Below are 26,954 nucleotides of genomic sequence, written 5' to 3' on the forward strand. Positions count from 1 at the left end.
GGTATCCGGAGGTGAGGCTAACAGAGGCGCCCAGCGCCGAGCAGAACGCTTTCCATACTTGTGAAACGAACTGGGGACCCCGATCTGAGACGATATCAGTGGGGATGCCATGGTGTCGGAAAACTTGCTGGACCAGAATTTCAGCTGTCTCTGTGGCTGTGGGCAACTGAGGAAGTGGAATAAAGTGAACAAACTTGGAGAAACGGTCAATGACAGTGAAGATTACTGAGTTGCCTTGGGAGGGGGGAAGACCGGTAACAAAATCCACAGCTATGTGTGACCATGGTCGACTGGGAGTAGGCAATGGGTGCAGTAGTCCAGATGGTGGATTATTAGAGGATTTGGAGCGTGCACACGTGGGACAGGCGGCAACGTACTCCCTGACATCCTTACCCATAGAAGGCCAGAAAAACCGTCTGCGGAGGAGGTTGAGGGTTCTGGCGACACCCCCATGGCAGGCGATGCGGGACGAGTGAGCCCAGGTAATTGTGTCCGATCTGAGGGATTGAGGAACATAGAGCGTACCGTTAGGAGGATTGGGGTGGTCCGGTTCCTCACCTTGGGCCTGAAGAACTTTGGTTTCAATGTCCCAAGTGAGACTTCCAATGATGTAGGATTGCGGGATGATGTTGGCGGGGGTGCTGTCCAGTTCATCCGAGGAGCAATATTTCCGGGAGAGGGCATCCGGCTTGACATTACGACTGCCTGGTCTGTAGGTGATAGAGAAATTGAAGCGATCAAAAAACAGGCACCAGCGGGCTTGGCGGGAGTTTAGTCTTTTTGCCGAGCGTAAGTACGAGAGGTTTTTGTGGTCCGTCCATACGATGAATGGTTGGACCGCTCCCTCCAGCCAATGACGCCACTCCTCTAAAGCCAGTTTAATTGCGAGAAGTTCCCGATTCCCAACATCATAGTTCCGCTCCGCGGGGGAGAGTTTCTTAGAGAAGAAGGCACAAGGTTTTAATTTGCCGGACTTCTCTTCTCGTTGGGATAGAACAGCTCCTACCCCAGAGTCAGAAGCGTCTACCTCGACGATGAATTGTCTGGTAGGATCGGGTTGGATAAGGATGGGGGCTGAAACGAAGAGTCCTTTAAGAGTGTCGAAAGCCTTTTGGGCTGCTTGGTTCCACTGGAAAGGTCTGCTGGTGGATGTGAGTTGTGTGAGGGGCGCGGCGATAGCACTGTAGTTCCTGATGAATCGTCGGTAGAAGTTAGCAAACCCGAGAAACTGCTGCAACTTTTTACGAGATGTAGGGGGATCCCACTGGGAGACAGCTTCAATTTTGGCAGGATCAGGCCGGATACTGCCTGCCTCAAAAATGTAACCCAGGAATGGGATGACGGAGGAGTGAAACTGACATTTCTCTGCCTTCACAAATAGGTAATTTTCAGACAACCTCTGGAGCACGAGCCGAACCTGATTCATGTGTTGAGTGGGATCTTTGGAGTAAATTAGAATATCATCGAGATATACAAAGACAAATCTATTTATGAAATCTCTGAGAACGTCGTTCACCAACCGCTGAAAAACTGCAGGAGCATTGGTCAGGCCGAAGGGCATGACCAAATACTCGTAATGCCCTAAGGGTGTGTTAAAGGCAGTTTTCCATTCATCTCCCTCCTTGACCCGAACGAGGTGGTAGGCATTACGGAGGTCAAGTTTGGAAAATATACGAGCTTCCTGTATGGAATCAAAGACTGAGCTAATAAGAGGGAGAGAATATTTGTCCTTAATAGTGATTTGGTTCAGCTCGCGGTAGTCAATACAAGGCCTGAGGGTCTTGTCCTTCTTCTCTACGAAGAAGAACCCTGCACCAACGGGAGATGACGATGGACGGATGTGTCCCGAGGAAAGTGCCTCATGGATGTACTTCTCCATAGCTGCTTTCTCAGGACCAGAAAGATTAAATAATCTCCCCTTGGGAAGAGTGGCTCCATCTAGCAAATTTATGGCGCAATCGTATGGTCTGTGGGGTGGTAGAGAACTGGCTTTGGATTTACTGAACACGGCTCTTAAGTCATGATAACAGTCAGGTACGTTAGAGAGATCAATCTCCTCTGGACTAGGAGGAGAGGGGGCTGAAATAGAAGGAACAGCAGACCGAAGACAGTTAGCTAGACAAAACTCACTCCAATTAGAGATGCGGTGATGAACCCAATCACACTGTGGATTATGACGTTGAAGCCACGAGTAACCTAGCACGACGGGATTCTGAGGGGTGTGGGTGACGAAAAACTGGGTAAACTCCCTATGATTTCCAGAGGTGATAAGCAGTACAGGCTTAGTGTGGTGAGTAATTAAGGAGAGATGTTGTCCTCCTAAGCCGGCAGCTTTAATAGGGGTTTCGAGTCTTTCAGTGGGTAACGAGAGACGTGAAACCAAACTATGGTCGATTAGGCTGTGTTCAGCCCCAGAATCAATTAAAGCATGAAGGTCGGTGATCTTAGACGAATGGCAGAGCTTGACAGGAACAATAAGAAAGTCTTTATGTGTAGTAATGGATACACCCCCCCGCGGCCTGTCTTCTAGCGGGGGGTTCTGGAGTTTAAACGAGCAGTGCACTGGTTTACTTGGTGTCCCTGCTGTCCGCAGTAGAAACAGGCCCCCTCATCTCGCCGTCTTTGTCGTTCTTCTGCAGACAGCTTAGAATGGCCGATTTGCATGGGCTCTTCAGAAGCACTATGAAGTGTGGCAGATGGGGGGGTTAGCGGAGAGTGGTGAGTCATACCTGGGCTTTTACGAGGTTGAGTGGGCCTTTCATGTTGTCTTTCTCGTAAACGGGTGTCAGAACGGAGAGCCGCGGTGACGAGCTCCTCGAAAGAGTGAGTTTCGGGCTGCGTACATAGGTGATCTTTGATGGATTCATTCAACGATTGGTAGAATACTCCCCGTAACGCTGGATCTGACCATCCTGCTTCTACAGCCAGGATCCTGAAATCGATAACATGGTCACTAACCGATCGATTTCGCTGCTTCAGGGCTAAAAGCCTGCGGGTGGCCTCCTCTTGTTTTTTAGGTTGATCGAATACCAGTCGGAACTCCCTGATGAAATGGTCGAAAGATAGGTGGGTGATAGGATTTACAGCCAGAAATGCTTGAGCCCATTGTAGAGCTTTATTGCGTAGGGAGTTTATAATTAATGTAATTTTACTATGATCTGACTGATAGTACCTCGGGGCTTGCTGGAACAGTAGGTGGCACTGTAGGAGGAAACCGCCGCATGCTTCGACATTACCCAGGAACGGCTCAGGTTGTAGGCGGAAGTTTTCCGGGGTCATAGCGGAAGCGGAAGTGGAAGCGTTGCTGGCAGCCGGGAGCGTAGCTGTGGGTGAAGGTGTAGACATTTGACCAGTTAGATCCGTTAAAGTTTGTGTCAAACCGTCTAGACGTCGAAACAGCTCTTGTTGGGCGGATGCAATTTGGGACAACGCGTCGGCTTGATGACCCAGAGCGATGCCTTGCAGATTCACGGCGACACGGAGTCCTTCTGGGTCAGCTGGGTCCGGAGTCTGGCCAGATCGTTCTGTCATGATTCTTCAGGCTAAGCGAACCCAGATGCTGGAACCCAGAGTAAAGACAGGTCAGTGGCAGGTGAGTAATCGTTTATTGATTCTCCGTGTGAGGCTGAGGTTTGGTCCCGGCGAGGTCCGAATGTGAAAATGGCTTGTGTTGTGGCGTGGCTGGAGGTGTTAACGCGGTCAGCGTACGGCGAGGAGTCTTCCGGTTCACTGGAACGGCTTAACTGATGACCCAGACTGGTGTCACTCGTAACGTGGCTTCCTGAGGCAGGAGAATAGGAATTAGGTTGGGTACGTGAGCAAAACAAGATAGAGCATAGCAAGACCAGGCGAGTCACCGTAAGGGTTAACGATCTGGCGTCGGCTTGAGGCGCTGGAGCTCCTTAAGAGCAGAAGTGATGATGAGGAGAGTGACAGCAGCTGGTGGCAATCAGGAGAAGAGTGAAACAGTGCTGGAGGGGGAGGAGTCTGCCAGAGGCACCATGACAGTAACAGTATCACAATCCCATCTGTTACAGCTGTAACAGTATCACAATCCCATCTGTTACAGCTGTAACAGTATCACAATCCCATCTGTTACAGCTGTAACAGTATCACAATCCCATCTGTTACAGCTGTAACAGTATCACAATCCCATCTGTTACAGCTGTAACAGTATCACAATCCCATCTGTTACAGCAGTAACAGCATCACAATCCCATCTGTTACAGCTGTAACAGTATCACAATCCCATCTGTTACAGCTGTAACAGTATCACAATCCCATCTGTAACAGCTGTAACAGTATCACAATCCCATCTGTTACAGCTGTTACAGTATCACAATCCCATCTGTTACAGCTGTAACAGTATCACAATCCCATCTGTTACAGCTGTAACAGTATCACAATCCCATCTACAGCTGTAACAGTATCACAATCCCATCTGTTACAGCTGTAACAGTATCACAATCCAATCTGTAACAGCTATAACAGTATCACAATCCCATCTGTTACAGCTGTAACAGTATCACAATCCCATCTGTAACAGCTGTAACAGTATCACAATCCCATCTGTTACAGCTGTAACAGTATCACAATCCCATCTGTTACAGCTGTAACAGTATCACAATCCCATCTGTTACAGCTGTAACAGTATCACAATCCCATCTGTTACAGCTGTAACAGTATCACAATCCCATCTGTTACAGCTGTAACAGTATCACAATCCCATCTGTTACAGCTGTAACAGTATCACAATCCCATCTGTTACAGCTGTAACAGTATCACAATCCCATCTGTTACAGCTGTAACAGTATCACAATCCCATCTGTAACAGCTGTTACAGTATCACAATCCCATCTGTTACAGCTGTAACAGTATCACAATCCCATCTGTTACAGCTGTAACAGTATCACAATCCCATCTGTAACAGCTGTAACAGTATCACAATCCCATCTGTTACAGCTGTAACAGTATCACAATCCCATCTGTTACAGCTGTAAAAGTATCACAATCCCATCTGTTACAGCTGTAACAGTATCACAATCCCATCTGTTACAGCTGTAACAGTATCACAATCCCATCTGTTACAGCTGTAACAGTATCACAATCCCATCTGTAACAGCTGTAACAGTACCACAATCCCATCTGTTACAGCTGTAACAGTATCACAATCCCATCTGTTACAGCTGTAACAGTATCACAATCCCATCTGTTACAGCTGTAACAGTATCACAATCCCATCTGTTACAGCTGTAACAGTATCACAATCCCATCTGTTACAGCTGTAACAGTATCACAATCCCATCTGTTACAGCTGTAACAGTATCACAATCCCATCTGTAACAGCTGTAACAGTATCACAATCCCATCTGTTATAGCTGTAACAGTATCTCAATCCCATCTGTTACAGCTGTAACAGCACGTCTGTACTCACATTGCTGCATTTGACTGTTTCACTTAGAAAAACACTGAAAATCCGGCAGGTTGGGACTCCTTTTGGGTAATTTTTGATAAAATGTGAAATGAAGTTTTTAAAATTAATACCCTTAAATAGAATTAAGGAAAGAAGTGCAGCATGTTTGAGGATACAAAATACTGAGGTTTCATTGGTGGAGAGTAAATCTGCAGGTTTGTTGCTGCTGACTGGGTTTGTAACAACAGCTTTTCTATTGTATCACAATCCGAACGTTGTGTAGAATATCGTCACATGCAGTTTATCTGTCTTTGTATTTATAGCCCTCCAAGAAAGAGCCAGCCACAGACCTCAGGAAACCACGTCTGCGTATCTCCATCTGCCAGGGGCTGCAGCCCCCTCATGCTCCAAGAAGACACCGGTGCCGGGCATCACCGTCTGACACAAAACACGGGACGGCCAAATTAAAAAGCCAGGAGACAAAGGGGATGGCAGGCGAGTGAAAGCAGAAATGATGAGTCTGCCCGCTCCTGGAGTCGGGGGACGTGTTGCATGTCATCTCAGTGTCTCGGTACCTGGCGGTGTGGTGATGATGTGCTGGGCCCGGCCCGTTCGGAGCAGAGTCAAGGGCACAGAGGTGACGACGAGTTAAACGCTCCAACTGTTCCCCGTCTCCAAACAAATATATGGATGAGAGACTCTGCTGCCAGGGGGGGGCAGAGATCAAAGAGGGGCAGTGACAGCTCTGAGTTTGACCTCTGAACTGTCTGACATCTCAGCCGCCTGAGACATACGTGCAGTCCATGGTTGGAAAGCTAAATTTGTTTTTTGCATGGGGGGGGTCTCATGACAGAAGACGGGGCGACAGACCATCAGATCCTTTTAAGGTAAATGAAACGGGATTTTTATGACTTTATCTGCACGTATGCAGGAAAAGTCTGACATTGACACCGACTGTCAAGAACGCAGAACAAATGATCTCTGTTGAGACCTTCTGAACGTTCCAGTTACTGACGCTCAAAATGGGTTCTGCATGTCGTGTTCTGCGTGTCGTGTTCTTTGTGTCGTGTTCTGCGTGTCGTGTTCTGCGTGTCGTGTTCTGCGTATCGTGTTCTGTGTGTTGTGTTCTGTGTGTTGTGTTCTGCGTGTCGTGTTCTGCGTATCGTGTTCTGTGTGTCGTGTTCTGCGTGTTGTGTTCTGCGTGTCGTGTTCTGCGTGTTGTGTTCTGCGTGTCGTGTTCTGCATGTCGTGTTCTGCGTGTCGTGTTCTGCGTGTCGTGTTCTGCGTGTTGTGTTCTGCATGTCGTGTTCTGCATGTCGTGTTTTGCGTGTCGTGTTCTGCGTGTCGTGTTCTGCGTGTCGTGTTCTGCATGTCGTGTTCTGCGTGTCGTGTTCTGCGTGTCGTGTTCTGCGTGTTGTGTTCTGCATGTCGTGTTCTGCATGTCGTGTTTTGCGTGTCGTGTTCTGCGTGTCGTGTTCTGCGTGTTGTGTTCTGCGTGTCGTGTTCTGCGTGTTGTGTTCTGTGTGTCGTGTTCTGCGTGTCGTGTTCTGCATGTCGTGTTCTGCGTGTCGTGTTCTGTTTGTCGTGTTCTGCGTGTTGTGTTCTGCATGTGGTGTTCTGTGTGTCGTGTTTTGCGTGTCGTGTTCTGCGTGTCGTGTTCTGCGTGTCGTGTTCTGCGTGTCGTGTTCTGTGTGTCGTGTTTTGCGTGTCGTGTTCTGCATGTCGTGTTCTGCGTGTCGTGTTCTGCATGTCGTGTTCTGCGTGTCGTGTTCTGCATGTCGTGTTCTGCGTGTTGTGTTCTGCATGTGGTGTTCTGTGTGTCGTGTTCTGTGTGTCGTGTTCTGTGTGTCGTGTTCTGCGTGTCGTGTTCTGCGTGTCGTGTTCTGCGTGTCGTGTTCTGCGTGTTGTGTTCTGCGTGTCGTGTTCTGCATGTCGTGTTCTGCGTGTCGTGTTCTGCGTGTCGTGTTCTGCGTGTCGTGTTCTGCGTGTCGTGTTCTGCATGTCGTGTTCTGCGTGTTGTGTTCTGCATGTGGTGTTCTGTGTGTCGTGTTCTGTGTGTCGTGTTCTGCGTGTTGTGTTCTGCGTGTCGTGTTCTGCGTGTCGTGTTCTGTGTGTCGTGTTTTGCGTGTCGTGTTCTGCATGTCGTGTTCTGCGTGTCGTGTTCTGCGTGTCGTGTTCTGCATGTCGTGTTCTGCATGTCGTGTTCTGCGTGTCGTGTTCTGCGTGTCGTGTTCTGCGTGTCGTGTTCTGCGTGTTGTGTTCTGCGTGTCGTGTTCTGCGTGTTGTGTTCTGCGTGTCGTGTTCTGCATGTCGTGTTCTGCGTGTCGTGTTCTGCGTGTCGTGTTCTGCGTGTTGTGTTCTGCATGTCGTGTTCTGCATGTCGTGTTTTGCGTGTCGTGTTCTGCGTGTCGTGTTCTGCGTGTTGTGTTCTGCGTGTCGTGTTCTGCGTGTTGTGTTCTGCGTGTCGTGTTCTGCATGTTGTGTTCTGCGTGTCGTGTTCTGCGTATCGTGTTCTGTGTGTCGTGTTCTGTGTGTCGTGTTCTGCGTGTCGTGTTCTGCATGTCGTGTTCTGCGTGTCGTGTTCTGCGTGTCGTGTTCTGCGTGTTGTGTTCTGCGTGTCGTGTTCTGCATGTTGTGTTCTGCGTGTCGTGTTCTGCGTATCGTGTTCTGTGTGTCGTGTTCTGTGTGTCGTGTTCTGCGTGTCGTGTTCTGCATGTCGTGTTCTGCGTGTCGTGTTCTGCGTGTTGTGTTCTGCATGTGGTGTTCTGTGTGTCGTGTTTTACATGTCGTGTTCTGCGTGTCGTGTTCTGTGTGTTGTGTTCTGCATGTGGTGTTCTGTGTGTCGTGTTTTACATGTCGTGTTCTGCGTGTCGTGTTCTGCGTATCGTGTTCTGCGTGTTCTGTCGTGTTGGTCCAGATCCACCCAGAGGGACCCCACCCACTCAGTTTTATGCATGCATTCAGTAGTATGTTCAGATGAGCTGTCACTGCAGACAGAAAGTGTGAAAAATTAAAACTTTTAACCTGTTGACAAAGAAGCTGCTGGAACTAGAATCACTGGTTCTATTTACAGTTGAACTTCGTTTTCATATCTGTGTGTTTCTACACAAATTGTGTATAAATTCTATTATTCATGCCTTCCAGGGGGGGCTGTACCTCAGCATTTGTAACAGTTCCAATCAAACTTTATTTATAAACAGGAAAAAAGAACTTAAGAATAAAAACAGAATAAAAATGTTCATTTTAAATAAATAATGATAAATCACAAGCACTACCCACACACACACCCAACACAGTGAAACATGTGAAGAAGAACAGACAAAAGTAACTTGCTCACTTTAACGGGATTTCTATGGAATACAGTTTGAGTTTATCTCAATTCTCCATGAAACGGCTGGTTTTGAACTGGAGCTTTATACGTTAAATGAACTGATTAATGTGCATTTATTGTTAGCCTCACACCTCTGTACGTTTGTTATCTTAAATGTTCATCTACATCGTCCATTGTTCCTGTGAGTTTTACAGAATAGAATCAAAAACCTGAATGATGAGAAGATCTGTCATAAAATGCTGGTGTTTTGCATAAACGTGCAGAGGAGATGCATGCGTGTTGCTGCAGCACGTTGAGGGGAAACTGGCAGCCTTTAAAGATTTGCCTGCGTGTTTTGACAAAGGTGTCACACATGACTGCAGACAGGCTCCTTTTTATCATTCTACAGGGGCATTAAAATGACTCAATGCCATCTGGAGCTGTGAGAATAAAAGCTTTCCTGTTAAAGACGCCCATCTTAATTGGTAAATGTTTACTTGCGGGAGGTCTCAGTGGCAGGCGCACCATTTTAACGAAGCACTTTGCAGCGTTGAGCTCCTGCAGCTTCACTTTGAGTGCTTTTCTCCACAAACACGACCCGGGGTTGAACTGCTGATGATCAGCGGTGAAGGCGTCTGAAGCACAGAGCCGATCGGCCCACCAGAGCGGAGTGTGCTCAGTGTGCGGCCTCGAGTCACATTTACAGACAGAGCCCTGTCATTTAGGCGTCTGATGATGGATGTGGCTTCAGTTTGTGCTTTTGGCTGCTGGTTAACAAACCTGCAGCTGACCTACGGTCACAAAATAAAAGGTTTTTGGATGATCAAAAAAAGTTAAAGTCACTCTATCTGTCACACACCTAGGTGTGTGAAATTGGTTCTCCGCATTTGACCCCTCCCCTGGAGGAGCGGTGAGCTGCAGACACAGCCGCGCTCGGGAACCATTTGGTGGCTTGACCCCCCAATCCAACCCCTTGATGCTGAATAACAAGCAGGGAGGCACTGGGTCCCATTTTTAGAGTCTTTGGTATGATTTGGCCTGGATTTGGACTCACGACCATCCAGTCACAGGGCAGACACTCTACCACAAGGCCACTAAGCCGAGACCAATGTGCTGATCTCAGCAGAAAACAGGCATCCACTGTTTATGCGTTTCTGTTTGTCAAAGTGAAATCCTCGCTCTCGGCTGTTGGAGTTCATGCACTGCTTTGCTTTTTTCTGTGGAAGTCATAAGAAAGATTCTGCACAGTTCTGTGTTTTTATTCCCATATTTCTTTGGTGTTTAAAGACTTCTGCAGTTTCTGGCTCTGCACCGTGAGCACGTTTGTTCTGCAGAGCCTTGAGAGCTCTCCTCCCTGAAACAGCTCACAGTCAGACCCTTCATGATGCCTCATTTGTCTCCATCACAGCAAAAACCACTCACCAAAGCGCAGTACATTTCTGGCGGATCTCCACACGTGATGTCTGGAGGGTCAAGGGTCACGCGCAGGTACTTTGTCATGTCTGTAGCTTCTGGCTGACAGGCCATGTAGTCCCAAGCTAGGCCCTCCTCCGTATAGATCTGAGACTTGCACACGTCGTAGTGTCCCCACGCCGTCTGATAATGCTGCAGCCCCCGAATGACTGTGGAGCACAGCAGCTGCAGGACAAACCAGGTCCACCAAAGCATGGTGTCTCTGCTGCGGGACACGCTCAGAGTAGCTCCGTTTCTTCACAGACGTGGGAGGGCGGTTAATCCTCTAAACTAACTGCAGGTTTGAGGAGTCGATGAGGAGTCCAGACACACAGGCAGCATCCTCAGCTTCAGCAGCTTCCAGCAGATGAGGTTCCCTTCATTTCAGTGGGCTTCATTCCCATCACAGCGGTCACAGTGAGCGCTCTGAAGGAGGGAGGAGACACAGATCAGGTCAACACAATGATCAACACACAAGCAACACACGTCACACCTACAAAGGTGGAATGACGTTTGTCTAAGTCAGAATTCCCAGCCTGTTGTTTTAAAGGGTTTATAGGATTCTGTTGTGACACCTTTCAGAGTAAACTATCCATATATATGATGATATATCACCTTTGGCACACTTAAGAACTTTATTTTTTGAAATATGAGTTACTTTCACAGCTCATTTTCCAACCCGGAAGTAAGACGACTCCATCTCTGAAGCTCCGCCTTTCTCTCCTTGTGGGGTCCGCCCATTTGATGACATCATCCTAGAGTCGGCTTTAGCGGCGTGTCTGCATTTCTCCACGAAAACAAACAAACATCCGAACTTTTGCAAAGATAGATGTGGAGATTGCGCAGAGAAAAATGAAAGAGTTTAGCCCATCACCGCTAGCTCCACTGAGAAAGTGGGCGTGTCAGTTAGATTGGGGGCGGGGCTAACAGGGCAGACTCTTCCTGTAAGGGGCGGTTCCTCACTTTGTGATGTCACAATGCGACAAACTACTTGTTTTCATGGATTGGGAGGGGCTGGTGCTCAGAGAGCAAGTTTTTAAAGGAATACTCAGAGATGCGTGAACGGATCAAAATACCACTTTGGGGTTGTTTTGGATTAGGCCCCTATCCAGAACCACCAAACTGTTAAGTTTCATGTGTTCCTTCATAATAATCTCCCAGAATCACTGCATACAGTTTAAGTTCACTCAATCGTCTATGAAAGAAGCCCCTGTCCATGTTTGAAGTCAAAGCGATTCTTTAGACTCCTCACGTCCTTCAGAGCTGCAGTTGTTTTTCATTTTCTCAAAGTACATTTTTGGCCGTCAGAGTCAAAGCAGCAGCAGGTTTGTGTGCTTCTCACGGCTACCTGGAGCCATCAGTCAGGAGTGAAAGTCACCGGATGATGGAGTCCAGCAGCCATCAGTGTTGAATGACGTCAACATGGCTGCCTCCATCTTCACTCCTTTCTACTCTTTAAAAAGAAGCAGAGTTCTTCTCTGCTGTGGGAAGATGAGCTGAGATGATCATGTTACCATGAAAGCTGTGAGACCATTTCTTTTCATTTCACCTTCCTCCAATATCACCGTCAGAACAAATATAAACGTCTTTTACTTCATGTTTGCATAATTTGTGTGACAGAGAGGCTTCGTGCTGACAGGTATTGTTCACCTGGCAGCTTAAAAGCCTCACATTTGGTCACCTGAGCAGCACACATGGAGATAAGGCCTTTCATACCCATGTGATCACAGGTTTCTGATGCAGTTCAACCATCCACTCTTCGCCTGAAGCCGTGGGAGCTTTTGCGGGACACAAACCTGGAGATTTTTTATCATCAGCAAATAAAAAAGTGTGACAACAGCAGTTCATAATGAATGATGTCGATAGAAGCGTCTGTAAACACATGGAAGTGGTTGAAATCGATAAACAAATCTGGTCATTCTGTCTAACCACGTCCATTTAAATAGTAAAAGGAAATAATCCCCTCCCCCGCTCATGATGACCATTTTCAGCCACAGGCTTGAATACACTCCAGATGCAATAAAAGTCCATGTCCATCTGAGGCGGGAAAGTGTCTGCGCTGCTGTCCACACCTGGCAGAGCCTTCAAAGATGCTCCTGTCTGGAGGTGTGGACGGCAGGCTCAGCTGATAGAGCTCTGCTGGAGGAAGAAAGTGGGGAAAGGAAAAGAAAGAAGGCGCCGGCGTCAATCAGAAAAACTCCAGCTGGAAGCCAATTACAAATCTGAAAATGCAGCTCCATGTGCCGATGCTGAAGATGGCATTTCTTTCACGGAACGCGTGAATCAAATTACAGCCGTTTGAAAGAGAGCCTGTTGCAGAAAAGCCCCCGCTCTCATTTTTCAAGTTCATGACTGATACGAGCGTTAACGAGAATCCATCGCCTCCATGGTTCATGACGACCATCAGGCACCAGTGAGTGGAGGTCACTTCACCTATTTTAAAAAGTCCGGCCCTGTTCTTGCATGAGGGACAGCAAACTGAATTACTGTGAAAGTTTTGTATTGAATTCATCAATACTTAGAGAGTTTATCTGCACTCTGCTGCAAACACCTGTACGCCTGATGAATGTCTGTTTTTAGAATTCAGGGTTCTCCATGTAGTGATGTGATGACATGAGGTCAGACTGTGATTAATAATTAGGTGAGAGGATGGACGACCACGTCATCACTGCTGATGTGCTTCATTCATTTTGAGAGTTCTTTGGGGGTTTTTCATCTCTGGCTTTGATTTTCTGATTCTCATTTCAAAGGCAGGGAGCTGTCCGCGGTTCTGAAACGCAAACAGCTCTTTGGGACAGAGCTCAGACAAAAACTGGTTTCCTCTTTACATTTGGGACACATACTTTCCCTTTATCCTGTTCTGACCATCATTTGAAAACAGCTAAACTTCTCCTTTAAGACTTTAAAACTTCTGATCCTTTCAAAATGATGCTGCTGGTTCCTGGCAACTAAACCGGGTTTAATGGTCTCAAAGCAAAGACTCCGTCCCTTCCCTGCTGAGTCTCAGAGGAATTCATGTGAAGAACAGAAGCTTCCTTTTTGGAGAGCACGCGCTATCTTTTCTCTTTTAAACGTTTATCTGTATTCCATCCAATATTTGGCTTTGTTTTCACATAAAGACTGTTGGATCTTCTGAAACGCTCCCCACGCGCGGCAGAAGCAGCTGAACAGCCCTCTGCGTGACTGTCGTGTCCGTGGAAGTTTCTCCTCCTCATCAAGCATGCAGAGCAGCGCAGCATGATGCAAGCTCCTTCAATTCTTGGACATGTCACAGAAATCTGAGTCCAAAGCTGGCGGCGTGTGGTCTATGTCCAAATGCTTCACTCCAGTCTGACACTTTTCTTTGGCTTTTAGTGGGATTCGAGGAAAGGTGGGATGGGATTTCGCACCTGTTGCATAAAAAGGTCAGAGGAAGAAGACCTTCAACCCCAAAGGCGTTTTTAGAGCCAAAGCTCCACCACGGTTCATGACCTCCCAAATCTTCCCAAACAAGGATTTTCCCTCGTTCAGTGAAATTCCTCAATGAGGGAAACTTAAACGGATTCAGCTTTTGTTTCTCCCAGAAGCTCATTCTGTCACTGCAGCCTCTTCCCGCTGCGCCGGGAACAGAACTCGGCTCTGTTTGAAATGATCCCGCGCGCGCTTTGGCCGCGAGACAACCCGTGAGCGCGCCAAAAGACCAAAACAATACTTACATCAAAGTTCCTCAAACGAAGACGAGATGCCCAGTCAACAAGTTTTTTCACAGCCCGAACCGAACGGCGGGACTCCGGTGTCACGGTGACGCTGACTCTGGTTTTCACGGAGATAATCGGTAAAATTGTCACGGGCGCAGAACCCGAACCACATCGTCCTCTCTATGGATTCCTCTTCGTTTCCCGAACTTCTCCAGAACTTTGAGAAGTCGCCAAGATATCCGTTTTTTTGATACGGATGGTGGACGCGATGACCGGCGGGATCTACGGAGCGCGTCCCCGCGGTACCTTCATCGGAATGGCGCACAAAAGATCAGTCCCACGATGTTGAAGTCCATCTGCGCGTAATATGGTCCCGCAGGACAGCCGCTGATAGCGCAGGATGGGACAAGTTTGCGGGATTTCTTCCGCCAGTCGAGCTGTCTCCGAATGAGGAGAAGAGAGAGGAGCAGTCTGGATGAAATGGAGCCACATGTCCAGCTCCACGCGCGCGCGCGCGCTCCGCCGGGTCCTAAAGATAACACTAGCTGCTGACTCTGCTTCACTCCGTGACTCTGTGCTGGGGAAGCTCGATTCTTGAATGTGGACCGAGCCGGTTCTGGTGTTTCGGGAAGGCGCCAGCTTTCCTCTTCTTCGTCATTTGGAGGAGAAGTTTCCACGACAGAGTCCAGAACAAAGTCCGTTCCAAAACTGCGTAACGGACCAGGATGCAGAGCAGAGAATCCGGTTCTATGAATGGAAACGCGGTTAAAACGGAGACTCACCTGTGGAGACGGAGATGAACTTCACCTGCGGACCCACCTGGAGGCGGGAAAACGGACTTTTCATGTGGAAGAGCGGAGCTGAAAGAATAACCTTAGTTCAGGTGCGCGTGCAAAGCTCACAGCTGGAGTCACTAATGCCCCCCCCCCCCCCCCCCCCTCCCGCCACGGGGCGCCGGGCAGCGCGCGGCGAGAAACCACGCTGACAGTTCGCCTTAAGTTCGCATTTTAATGGCGCTTTAACGCCAACTGTTACCGATTACACGGTAACGGCACCGTGCCCGGTGAATGTCACCCAGAGAGGGGGGCGGGGGGTCACAGCAGTCCGAGAACTGACCATCACACAGTAATTCCTGAAAGGCTGATATTTGTCGCGCGTATTTCCGTGCATGAGAGCAGCACAGAAAGTGATGGATATTCGCTTTTTCCGCAGCATTTCTGCGCGTGATTCAAGTGCGTCCAAGGCTGCATTGAGGGTTTAGAGGGAAAGCTGTCTGGCTCCTCGGTGTGTGAAATGTTTGAACAGACTTTGAAATCAGGACCAAGGACAGCTCTCGAACACTCCTTTCTCTTTCGGCTTTTCCCATCAGGGGTCGCCACAGCGAATCATCCTTTTCCACCTCACTCTATCATGGACATCTTCTACCCTAACATTAGCCAACTTCATGTCCTCTGTTAAGACATCCATGTATCTCCTCTTTGGCCGTCCTCTTGCCCTCCTGCCAGGCAGCTCCATCTCCAACATCCTTCTACCAATATATCCACTATCCCTCCTCTGAACATGTCCAAACCATCTCAGTCTGGCTTCTCTGACTTTGTCGCTAACACAGGCAACATGAGCCGTCCCTCTGATGTACTCGTTCCTTATCCTGTCTAACCTGGTCACTCCTAAGGAGAACCTCAACATCTTCATCTCCGCTACCTCCATCTCAGCCTCTTGTCTCTGTCTCACTGCTACCGTCTCTAACCCATAGAGCAGAGCTGGTCTCACCACTGTCTTGTACACCTTTCCTTTGAGTCTTGCTGGCACTCTTCTGTCACACAACACTCCTGACACTTTCCTCCACCCGCTCCAACCTGCCTGCACTCGCCTCTTCACCTCTTTTCCACACTCCCCATCACACTGAACTGTTGACCCCAAGTACTTAAACTCCTGCACCTTCTTCACCTCAGTCCCCTGTAACCTAACGCTTCTACCTTGATCCCTCTCGTTCAGACACATGTATTCTGTCTTACTACGACTGACCTTCATGCCTCTTCTTTCCAGAGCAAACCTCCACCTCTCTAGCTGTTCCTCCACCTGCTCTCTACTCTCACTGCAAATTACAATGTCATCCGCAAACATCATTGTCCAGGGAGATTCCTGTCTTACCTCATCTGTCAGCCTGTCCATCAGCATAGCAAACAAAAAAGGACTCAAAGCTGATCCTTGGTGTAGTCCCACCTCCACCTTGAACTCCTCTGTCTGACCTACAGCACATCTCACCACCGTCATACTTCTCTCATACATGTCCTGAACTACTCTGACATACTTCTCTGCCACTCCAGACGACCACTCCGCGGTCAGCGGTCAGCTCTCGAACACGTGGATGGAAAAAACGTCAGGATTGAGTAGAAACGAAATCATCAACAGAAATCTGGAAAACAGAGTTCAAACATGAGTTCATCTGAAATTAATAACAACCCCCCCCCCCCCCCCCCTGCAGTATATTTAACATCGTTCTTAAGTCTCATTTCCAGATGAAACACAGTGAGAAACTTCCAAACCTCTGAGTTCAGCCCCCCCCGTCCTCCACACCCCCGCATTGATTTTTTTCCCATTAACATGCAGCCGAAGCCCCGTCATCCTATTAGAAAGTGACAAAGCCATTTCTGTTCTGATAAAGGCAGATTTGGGGGGAGACTGCAGCTGAATGGAAACAAGCCTGTCCTCTCCTTGGAGCTGGGGGGGCGTGGGGGGGGGCTTCTTGGTTTTGGATTGATCCTTCCGACCTGCCGTTGGAACCCATGAAGAACCTCAGAAGTGATGACATGAAAGCCCCTCAGGGTCAAATGAAGGTGAACGGAGCAGCAGCTGAAAGATTCCTTCATTCACAGCGCAGAAGGCCCCCCCCCGCAGCTGACAGAAACGCAGGCTCGCTCTTTGATTCTGCTCCAGGGGTCTGTGGATGGTTTGAAAGTGGAGTCCACCTGCCACAGCTTTAATCAGCTGTGACCCCAGTGGTGACCCCTGGGATGGGGTGGGGATGGGTGGGGGGACTCTGTATCTCTGCATGTGTTAGCAGCCCAAGAATAAAGGACTTTACAGAAAGCAGATTCAACTGGTAAAGATAGGAACACCTTTCAGATTCCAGCTTGAGGCTTGTTGCTTCTACTTTTTCTATTTCTAGAATCATTTCTATCTCTGTGAAAGGTTTTCTCAGTGTATTGATCTGCTTTTCTCCAGATGTGGAGCAAGGTGAAGCAGCATGGAGGCAGCAAGTTCATTCAATTTGTTCCAAAGTCTTTCTTCTGACGAGATTCTAACTATTAGGGCTTACAGTATTATGGGCTGTCAATATTAAATACCTTTACTTTGAAAGGATACCCATAGCTTTTCCTTTTCCTGTCCAGAAAGATCTCAGGAGACGTGTAGCCGTCACCTCCTTCAACTCTCCTGACGCTGAAAACCTTTGGTTTGTGTGACGATGCAGGCCTGAAGCCTCTTTCTGACTCTGGTTGGGATCAAATTGAAATCTGTGACACTCTTCCGGTGAGTGTGCCACATCCACAGCAGCTTCACACAGGAACTGATCGGGCTACGGAAGGAGATGTGGGCTTCAGGAAACCCTGGAATTAATTGAAGCATTGCAGTGCAGTGTGTCTTTGTGCGTGTGAGTCTGTGTGATAGAGAGAATTTTGTAAACATCCTCCTTCACTCCCGCGGTGGAACAGAGGAAGCCGGCTGAGGCTCATCTCAGATTTGTGTTTTTTTCTGACCACAGCAACAGTGAGACCACGCCTCCTCCCATTCCTGCTGGTCCACAAGATGATTGACAGGAGTTCTGCTCATGGAAAACTCCAGCAAATGATTTTCTAAAATGTTTTGGAAAAGCAAAACTATTCATTTTCTATTTTAAATCCCTTCAGTTTTTGCAGCTGCAGGTCTGCACTGCAGAGCAGTTTGTTTCTTTAGAGGTACTTTTACTGCAAATGAGTGCCAGTAACTGGTATTGAATGTCCACAAATGCAGCAGATTTCTGACAAAGAATGATGTCATAGATTTATTTCAGCTTTATTAAAGCAGCAAACTGGTGGGAACTGCAGAATTTAATGGATAAACTGCAGAAATTCAGTCCACAAAAAAGGTTAAACGTTAATCAATTTGCAGACAAAAAAAGTTCATTTGGAACCAAACCATCACCCAGAATGGATTAATGGAACAACGTGACTCAATCTCCCATGTTTAGTTTCCCATCATGAGGAGAAGTTCTTCTGCAGCTGAAGACAAGTTGCTGTTTGAGGACAAAAGGCTCCAGAGGAAGCAGAGATCCTTTGACAGGAATCCCTTTCTGGATTTGGACATTTCTGTGATTATGGTGATGAAGGTTCTCATCTCTGCTTTTGTTTATCCGCATGTTTTTGAGGGATGTTATTCTAACTTAAAGGACAATTTCCCTCAAAAATGAAATAAAAAATCAATCCTCCAACATCTTTTCCTTCTTCTTCGTCAGCACTGCTCATTCTGTCACTTCATAAAGCGATAACTCAAAGAGGGGTCCACTGGTGTGTGAATGTGCATGAATGATCCCGGTGATGGTCAGAGGGGCCGTAGGCGCGAACTGGCAGCCACGCCTCTGTCAGTCTGCCCCAGGACAGCTGTGGCTACAACCGTAGCTACCATCACCAAGTATGAATGAGGAGTGAATGAATAATGGACACAATGTAAACGCATTGAGCGTCTTGACAAGCGCAGATAAATTTAATCCAATATTATTTTTATTACACAGTCACACACACACACATTCAAACACCCACAGTCAAACACACACAGTCAAACACACACACAGTCAGACACACTGTCAGACGCACACAGACGATTCCTGCAGGAGTGTTGCGGGACGCTTCCTTCTGGTGTTTCATGCATTCCTTCAGGTAATTCTCCTGAACAGCTGCAGGAAAAACCTTAAGCTGTGAGTCTGCTGGGGTGGGGGCTGCATTATTTATCAGGAGTCAAATCGTCTTCAGACACGACAGGCAACGCCAAAGCAATCAAACAGCGTCCCGGCACGCTTGGAGACGCCTCTTTTCATTTGACAAAAGCATTGCATCACACTCCTGCTGAGGACTTGGACAGGACGACAGGAGGCTTAAGAGAGGGGCTGTGGGGGGGCCCCGTTGTCAGAGCATGGAACGAGTGGATGATAAACATCTCCTCAAATGAAGAAGGACGTCCCCGTCTCCACCCCGGTCCCATTGTCCATCACCAGCAGCCCAGTCCTCTGATTCTCTGGAGTTTTGGGACGTTCGTTCTTCAGAAATAAATAAAGTATGAAGGCGGAGTGTTGACCAACATTTATGCAGCGGCAGAGAAATGTGGGAAAAGGAAGTGTGAATGAAGGGTGTGGGGGGCCACAGCCAGGTCTGCTGAGAAATCTGCTGCTCTCAGTATGCAAGGCAGGCGCTGCAACCCGGCGAAGCTCTGAAATATTAAAGACTAACCACCTGCAGTCTCTGTTTTCACATCTATAAGGACGGCTATGTGTTAAGCTGAGATGAATGCAGAGAAAAGGATTTGTCCTTCTGCCCGTCTGGGTTTGGATTGGCAGAAACATACAAAAAAGTGAAGAGCCAAACATCCCAGAGTATCTTTACATTTGGGTTGACTGCTGGGAGAGACGGTTTGCCTTTTCCTACACTTTCTGCTTAATTAGAAAACACAGATCGCATTTGACAGATAGTTTGATCTTCTTATTCCCTGAATCGACTTCAGTCCCGCCGTGGATTGGCCTCATTTCCTGATCAAAAGAGTCCCCTTCCTGTCTGGGATGAATCTGGGATTAAATGCCTCTTTGATGACTCACTTAACTAAATTACAACCCTTTTCCACAGATTAACCCCCCCCCCTCCAGCTGCTTTTTAACTTCTTCATTCAGAAGATCAAACTATAGATTTGAAAGTATTTAGTGACTTGATGACATCCTCTTGCTACATCCCATAATGATTTCAGATTAAAGTGGGATTTCTCCTGTCTTCTCTTAGTAAATGGACATTCAACCATTTTACACGACGAATTTGAATAAAAGCAGAGTTAATTATTCATAAATTAAAGACGTCAATCTCCTCAGCAAGCAGCCGCGATGACACTAGGAGGTCCTGACAATGACCCAGTAAAAGTCCCAATGATGTCCTCATGGTGATGTTCTGATGATATCCTGACCATGTTCTCTTGATGATGTCCCAATGATGTCTTGTTTACGTCCTGGCATTCCAACCATGTACTGACCATGTCCTGAGGAAGTCTTCACAATGTCCCAATGATGTCCTGACAATGTCTTGACAAAATACTGACAGTGTTCTGATGATGTACTGAAGATGTTCCAGCAATGTCCCAGCTGTCCTTATGATGATATCCTGACGATGTCCTCATAATGATGTCCTGGGACAAAAAAATGGATTAAAAATAACATTTTCTTCTTTTTTTTTTATGGCTGCATAATGGCGCAGTGCCTCGCAGCAAGAAGGCCCCCCGGTTAAAGTCCCGGCTGGGGGACCTGAACCAGAACACCAATGGGGGACCTTTCTGTGTGGAGTTAGCATGTTCTCTCCATGCATGTGTGGGTTTTCTCCGGCTTCCTCCCGCCATCCAAAAACATGCTTCATAGGTTCATAGATTCCTCTCAATTGTCCTTAGGTGTGAATGTGAGTGTGCATGGGTGTGTGGTTGTAGCTCTGTGTGGTTGTAGCTCTGGGACAGACTGGCGACCTGTCCAGGATGTCCCCTGCCTTTGCCCACGAGTGGCCGGGATAGGCTCCAGCAGCCCCGTGACCCCGAAAGGGACAAAACTGATTAAGAAGATGAATGAATGAATAAAAAACAACATTTTAGGCTCAGATTTAAAGGATTCAAGAGCGGCTACATCATTTGACTGTAAACACAACCTATACCTTTTTTTTACCTTTTTTTTTACATAATAGTGATTTTATATTTCTGATTATTTTGTCTAAAATTGTAATTTATTTTTTACTTAGACTGAGGTTTGTTCTATTGGTGACTCCTGTTTCATTTAGCTTTTTAAACAAAGTCACAAAATCAAGAACAAAACGCAAAAGCAGGTCTTTGAATTAATGTGGTTCATTCGTTCTCTTAAAATGACACATTAGTCTTTTAGTCCTCATGAAAATGTCCAGAAACTCTGTGGTCTTCCTGACATTCCTCAGTGACTGTGTTGGTTTTACTGCTGCTGCACTTTATCTGCCTACCTGCCTTCTCACCACCTACGGTTTGGCCGCAGAGAGAGCTGGTGGGTGTCACGCTCGGCTCCAAAGACGGTGGTGTGTTGGAGATCGGTGGCTCTGAGACTCGTGACTCCGGTGCTCAAACCAACCCACATGACTATTCCAGAACCTCTAGAAAAGAATAGAAGAAAAGATTGGGAAGAACCTCCTTCATCCTCTGGATGGTTAGTAGAGGTCAGGCATGGACAGTCCTCTGAGCCGAGGCTTGTTGATCTGAAACTTCTTTTAGGCTGTCTTTGCTTTGCTGAATGGACACTGGTCTGGTGTCACCTGAGACGCTCACTTTTAAAATGCACATTAAAAAAACATCCCAGCATGCCGTTCTGTCCACTCCAGCATAAGAAGATCAGACCATGTTCTTCCATACTGTCTTCACTGAGATTCTTGCGATGAGCTTATAGCAGCTACATGAAAGGCTGCTGCACTAAACTCTGCTGCATGAAGCACTGATGCACGAAACGCTGCTAAAAGAAACGCTGCTAAAAGAAACGCTGCACCGCGAAACGCTGCCGAATGAAACACTGCTGCACGAAACACTGCTGCGCGAGACGCTGATGCACGAAACACTGCTGCAGGGAACGCTGGCAAAAGTGAGAAGAAAGCCCACCCGGAAGTCCAGAGTAAGTGAGCTTTACTTACATCTAACACAATTCATGATACAAACAACACACACATAGGGTTTCAATGCAGAAATTCAAGCTTTTTGAAACATTCGCAGAGAAATCTTCATTTAGTGTTTGCAGTTCTTGATCTAAAATAACACCAAACTTTCATTTTTGGTTTCACCTTCATGATAGTCAGATGTGGAATGAATTCACGGTTTGGTCGTCTTCAAAAACACTGGAAGTGACAGAGAAAGACATGAAGACCTTAACCAGATGCTACAGGCCAAGCTGTGCTGCTAAGTGAGCATCCGGCGGCGTTCCCGCTCTGTGACGGCCTGACAGGCGGTGATGTGCGGCGCTCCTCGCCATGCTGATGGGCCGGATATTGGTCTGCGCTGATGGCGAGTGGCTGCACGCTCCTCGGCAGGCGCCACGCCTTCTCACCATCAGAGGGGGTTTGAGCAGAGAAAGTGCAAAAACGTCAGACATGGTCTTTCAAGCTGCTTTAGCCGGATCCGTCTGAATCCATTTTTCACAAACCTGGAAACCGATGGTTGAGTATTTACTCACAAATTTACTGGTCTTTACTAATATTCTAACATTTGTTCAAACGTTTTCAAATTTAATACTCAACATTTACAGACAGACAGGTGTTCATACCCTGATCTCATCCATCTGTTGGAAATCTGCGGTGCGTGATGGCGTGCAGCTCTGCGTTGGCGTGGACCTCTGCGTGAACGTGTTTTAAGTGCACGAGCCTGTAGAGTTGAGGGAGTTAGAAGGTTGTTGCCCTGGTTTCCTGAGCTGGAAACATCTTTTGTCCAATCCCACAACAGAAAGGAGAGATGGAGGACATCAGCACAGAAATACAAATGAAAAAAGGCTTTTCATCTGAGTACAAGATAACTGATATCAATGAGCAGAACCTGATACCAGAACACTTTAGGGCTCTAACAATTCACTTGAACAACAATTCCAATCATTTCATAATATGACTCATAGTCAATATCAGTTCATCTGAACGACCTGACTGGATCTGATCCTCTGACCTAAAGTGGATCGAGATCCTCTGCCCTAAAGTGGATCCAGATCCTATGTCCTAAAGTGGATCCAGATCCCCTGTCCTAAAGTGGATCCAGATCCTCTGCCCTAAAGTGGATCCAGATCCTATGTCCTAAAGTGGATCCAGATCCTCTGCCCTAAAGTGGATCCAGATCCTCTGCCCTAAAGTGGATCCAGATCCTATGTCCTAAAGTGGATCCAGATCCTCTGCCCTAAAGTGGATCCAGATCCCCTGTCCTAAAGTGGATCCAGATCCTCTGCCCTAAAGTGGATCCAGATCCTATGTCCTAAAGTGGATCCAGATCCTCTGCCCTAAAGTGGATCCAGATCCTCTGACCTAAAGTGGATCGAGATCCTCTGCCCTAAAGTGGATCCAGATCCTATGTCCTAAAGTGGATCCAGATCCCCTGTCCTAAAGTGGATCCAGATCCTCTGCCCTAAAGTGGATCCAGATCCTATGTCCTAAAGTGGATCCAGATCCTCTGCCCTAAAGTGGATCCAGATCCTCTGCCCTAAAGTGGATCCAGATCCTATGTCCTAAAGTGGATCCAGATCCTCTGCCCTAAAGTGGATCCAGATCCTCTGTCCTAAAGTGGATCCAGATCCTCTGCCCTAAAGTGGGTCCAGATCCTCTGCCCTAAAGTGGATCCAGATCCTCTGTCCTAAAGTGGATCCAGATCCTCTGTCATAAAGTGGATCCAGATCCTCTGTCCTAAAGTGGATCCAGATCCTCTGTCCTAAAGTGGATCCAGATCCTCTGCCCTAAAGTGGATCCAGATCCTCTGCCCTAAAGTGGATCCAGATCCCCTGTCATAAAGTGGATCCAGATCCTCTGCCCTAAAGTGGATCCAGATCCTATGTCCTAAAGTGGATCCAGATCCTCTGCCCTAAAGTGGATCCAGATCCTCTGCCCTAAAGTGGATCCAGATCCTATGTCCTAAAGTGGATCCAGATCCTCTGCCCTAAAGTGGATCCAGATCCTCTGTCCTAAAGTGGATCCAGATCCTCTGCCCTAAAGTGGATCCAGATCCTCTGCCCTAAAGTGGATCCAGATCCTCTGTCCTAAAGTGGATCCAGATCCTCTGTCCTAAAGTGGATCCAGATCCTCTGCCCTAAAGTGGATCCAGATCCTCTGCCCTAAAGTGGATCCAGATCCTCTGTCCTAAAGTGGATCCAGATCCTCTGCCCTAAAGTGGATCCAGATCCTCTGCCCTAAAGTGGATCCAGATCCTCTGCCCTAAAGTGGATCCAGATCCTATGTCCTAAAGTGGATCCAGATCCTCTGCCCTAAAGTGGATCCAGATCCTCTGCCCTAAAGTGGATCCAGATCCTATGTCCTAAAGTGGATCCAGATCCTCTGCCCTAAAGTGGATCCAGATCCTCTGTCCTAAAGTGGATCCAGATCCTCTGCCCTAAAGTGGATCCAGATCCTCTGCCCTAAAGTGGATCCAGATCCTCTGTCCTAAAGTGGATCCAGATCCTCTGTCCTAAAGTGGATCCAGATCCTCTGCCCTAAAGTGGATCCAGATCCTCTGCCCTAAAGTGGATCCAGATCCTCTGCCCTAAAGTGGATCCGATCCTCTGTCCTAAAGTGGATCCAGATCCTCTTCATCCAAACTTCCAGCAGTGAGACTCAGACAGAAATTCCTGCTACTGAACAGTTTTCCAGATTCTTGGATTTCTTCCAGATCATCAAGTTAAATGAAATCTGTGTCCAAACCAACAAGTAAACTAGAATGAATGTCAAATCCATTCACATGTTAGTTTCCTAAAGTTCACCACTGTTGTTTTTCCACATCCAGAGAATCCAAAGGGAACATTCTTAGAACATTCTAGACACTGGATGGTCACATGACTTTATTCAAAGGACTGGAATGATGGACTGATCCGTGTTGATGACATCACATGTGTGTTGTTTCTGTGATTGGTCGGTTTTACCATATAGTCAAAATGGTATAGTCATAGTAACAAAAACTGTACCAAATGGAATTTTCCAACATCAATATAATCAGTTTGTGTAATCTTCAAACAATTTTATGATTCAACACAAAACTCGCCTCAGACGGATCCATCTGGCTGGATCGTAGGAAACTCGTAAGCGTACTGTCATGTCAGCCAAAGTGGGCGTTGTGTGTGCAGACGTTGCTCGCTCACAGGTTGAGGACTGTTGCTTTGCTGAAGTCTCAGCGTCTCCACAGCTTTCCTCTGTTAAACGGGTTAAAGAAGCTGGAGCAGCATCATTTTGGCCTCATGCAATAGATGTGCATTATGCTGAGCTGATGAGAGCGTCAATAGCAGTGTGGTCCGCCGTGACTGCTGCCATCAGGAGCCCACAGACGGTGGAAGATAGAGACGGCGTGCTGCAGAGAGAGGCTGATGACGGCAACAATCGATTAATTGAATGAGTGAGCGACTCCAGCAAAGATTCGGTTTCACTCCTGCGATAAAACAAAGTGCACATTATGTTATAAAATATGAAAAAAACAGTGAAGCAGCCAATAGGCCAGCAGAGTCAGTAGCTGCATTCATCTGCCCCCCACCCCCCATGCCTCTGGCTGGTTAACTTATAAAAGCCCCCAGAGCTTTGCTGCAGCTCAGACCGATGCCCCAGGATCACAATCTGGTTTTACGTCTCAGCAGCTCACATTTTCCACCAAGATTGAACTTTGCTTCTGTTCTTCTGCTGAGCGTTCGGCTTCTCCTCCGGTTCTGGTTCCACGATGAGGAACCATGGAAGCCAGCAGATCCACAGCAGGAAACCTTCTTCCACTTTCATGGAAAACATTTTTACAAAATAAAAAAAATATGTAGGCTGCACGGTGGTGCAGTGGTTAGCGCTCTTGCCTCACAGCAAGAAGGTTCAAGTCCCGGCTGGGGACCTGAACCAGAACACCAATGGGGGACCTTTCTGTGGCATGTTCTCCCCGTGCATGCGTTCCTCCCACCGTCCAAAAACACGCTTCATAGGTTCATTGGTTAATCTAAATTGTCCATAGGTGTGAGAGTGTGTGGCTGTGGCCCTGTGACAGACTGTCCCCTGGCTTTACCCACAAGTGGCCAGGATAGGCTCCAGCAGCCCCGTGACCCCAAAAGGGACAAAACGGCAGAAGATGAGTGAATGAACGAAAAAAACATTTATTATTAGCTTTTTAAAGTCCTACATTTTGAAATGTTTCCTTTCTTCTTGATTGCAACGTTTTTTTGCTACTTTCCTCCTGTTAGATGCAGCTTCACTGGAGCTCTGCAGGTAAAGACGCCACTCCTGATTGGTCTGCTGCAGCCTGATCCCAGATCAGGACAAAGCAGGAAAACCGATGGAGCGTGCATTCCATCAGTACTTTATTAGTACTGTATCAGTACTTTATCTGTACTTAATCAGGACTCCATCAGTACTTTATCTGTACTCCATTAGTACTTAATCAGTACGTAAATCTGAAGACCTGTCTGCCAAAACCCTTGACGGACATCTGTGCACACGGACGAATGCAAGAAACACTTATGAATTACGTGTCGTATGTCACGCATGAATCATGAAAGACTGGAATTCATATGTGGAAAATGCACAGATTACACTTAGCGGCTAAAGTAAGACGTTCTGTCTGGAGGTGAGGAGACGGCTTGTGCTTGGGTTGGTGATCTTTGACTCAATAGGGGTTCAATCAGGAAGACGAACAGGATCTGCTGCTGGAGGAACTCAGAAGAGACGGACGCTGAGATGACTCCCTTTTTGTAAAGACTCTTCCTTCTGGTTCACATCTGAATAAACAGATTTTGATCAAATGCATGAATCAAACTATTCAAATGAAGTCATGCAATTTGTCTGGACACGTGGACAGCTGCAGCCATATGGATGATGTCAGTGTGATGAAACGTGAAAGGGTGATGTGTTTCATGTTGGCATTAATAAAACAGATGAAAGAGCGGGGAGGAAAAGGCCGGTCATGCTGGATAGACCAGACAAAGCTAATGCTTAATACAGGATTTCAAGGACAGGTGCCATCGGATCTCAGCCCGACAATGAGCCTGTCGACCTCCCTGTCATCTCGCAGGGAAGCTCTGACCTTGGTGAAGGCTTCTGCGTTTGGCATCTTTGTGAATTCCCTTCGATGCCAACATGAAATAGAATCAAGATGCTTTGAAGTTGGTGTCAAAACACAA

General features: G+C 47.3%; 1 protein-coding gene across 3 annotated transcripts in view; it reads right to left on the bottom strand.

The window, feature by feature from the left end:
* ntng1b (netrin g1b) overlaps positions 1-16,181 on the bottom strand; it is a 54,389-nt gene extending 38,208 nt beyond the window's left edge. For 2 of the 3 annotated variants that reach the window (XM_020700187.3, XM_020700186.3), the window contains exons 1-2: positions 13,871-14,583; positions 10,146-10,601 (exon numbers count right to left, since the gene is read on the bottom strand). In XM_020700187.3, the coding sequence (XP_020555846.1) occupies positions 10,146-10,391 (246 nt within the window). In that variant the 5' untranslated portion in view covers positions 10,392-10,601; positions 13,871-14,583. Of the gene's footprint in view, positions 1-10,145; positions 10,602-13,870; positions 14,584-14,634 lie in introns of those variants that run through there. The other variant, XM_023965377.2, reaches the window with a different exon arrangement.
* Between the last annotated feature and the right edge of the window lie 10,773 nt (positions 16,182-26,954).

The sequence above is a fragment of the Oryzias latipes genome, chromosome 17 (assembly GCF_053564925.1).
Source record: "Oryzias latipes strain Hd-rR chromosome 17, Olatipes_Hd-rR_3.1".
NCBI lineage: Eukaryota > Metazoa > Chordata > Actinopteri > Beloniformes > Adrianichthyidae > Oryzias > Oryzias latipes.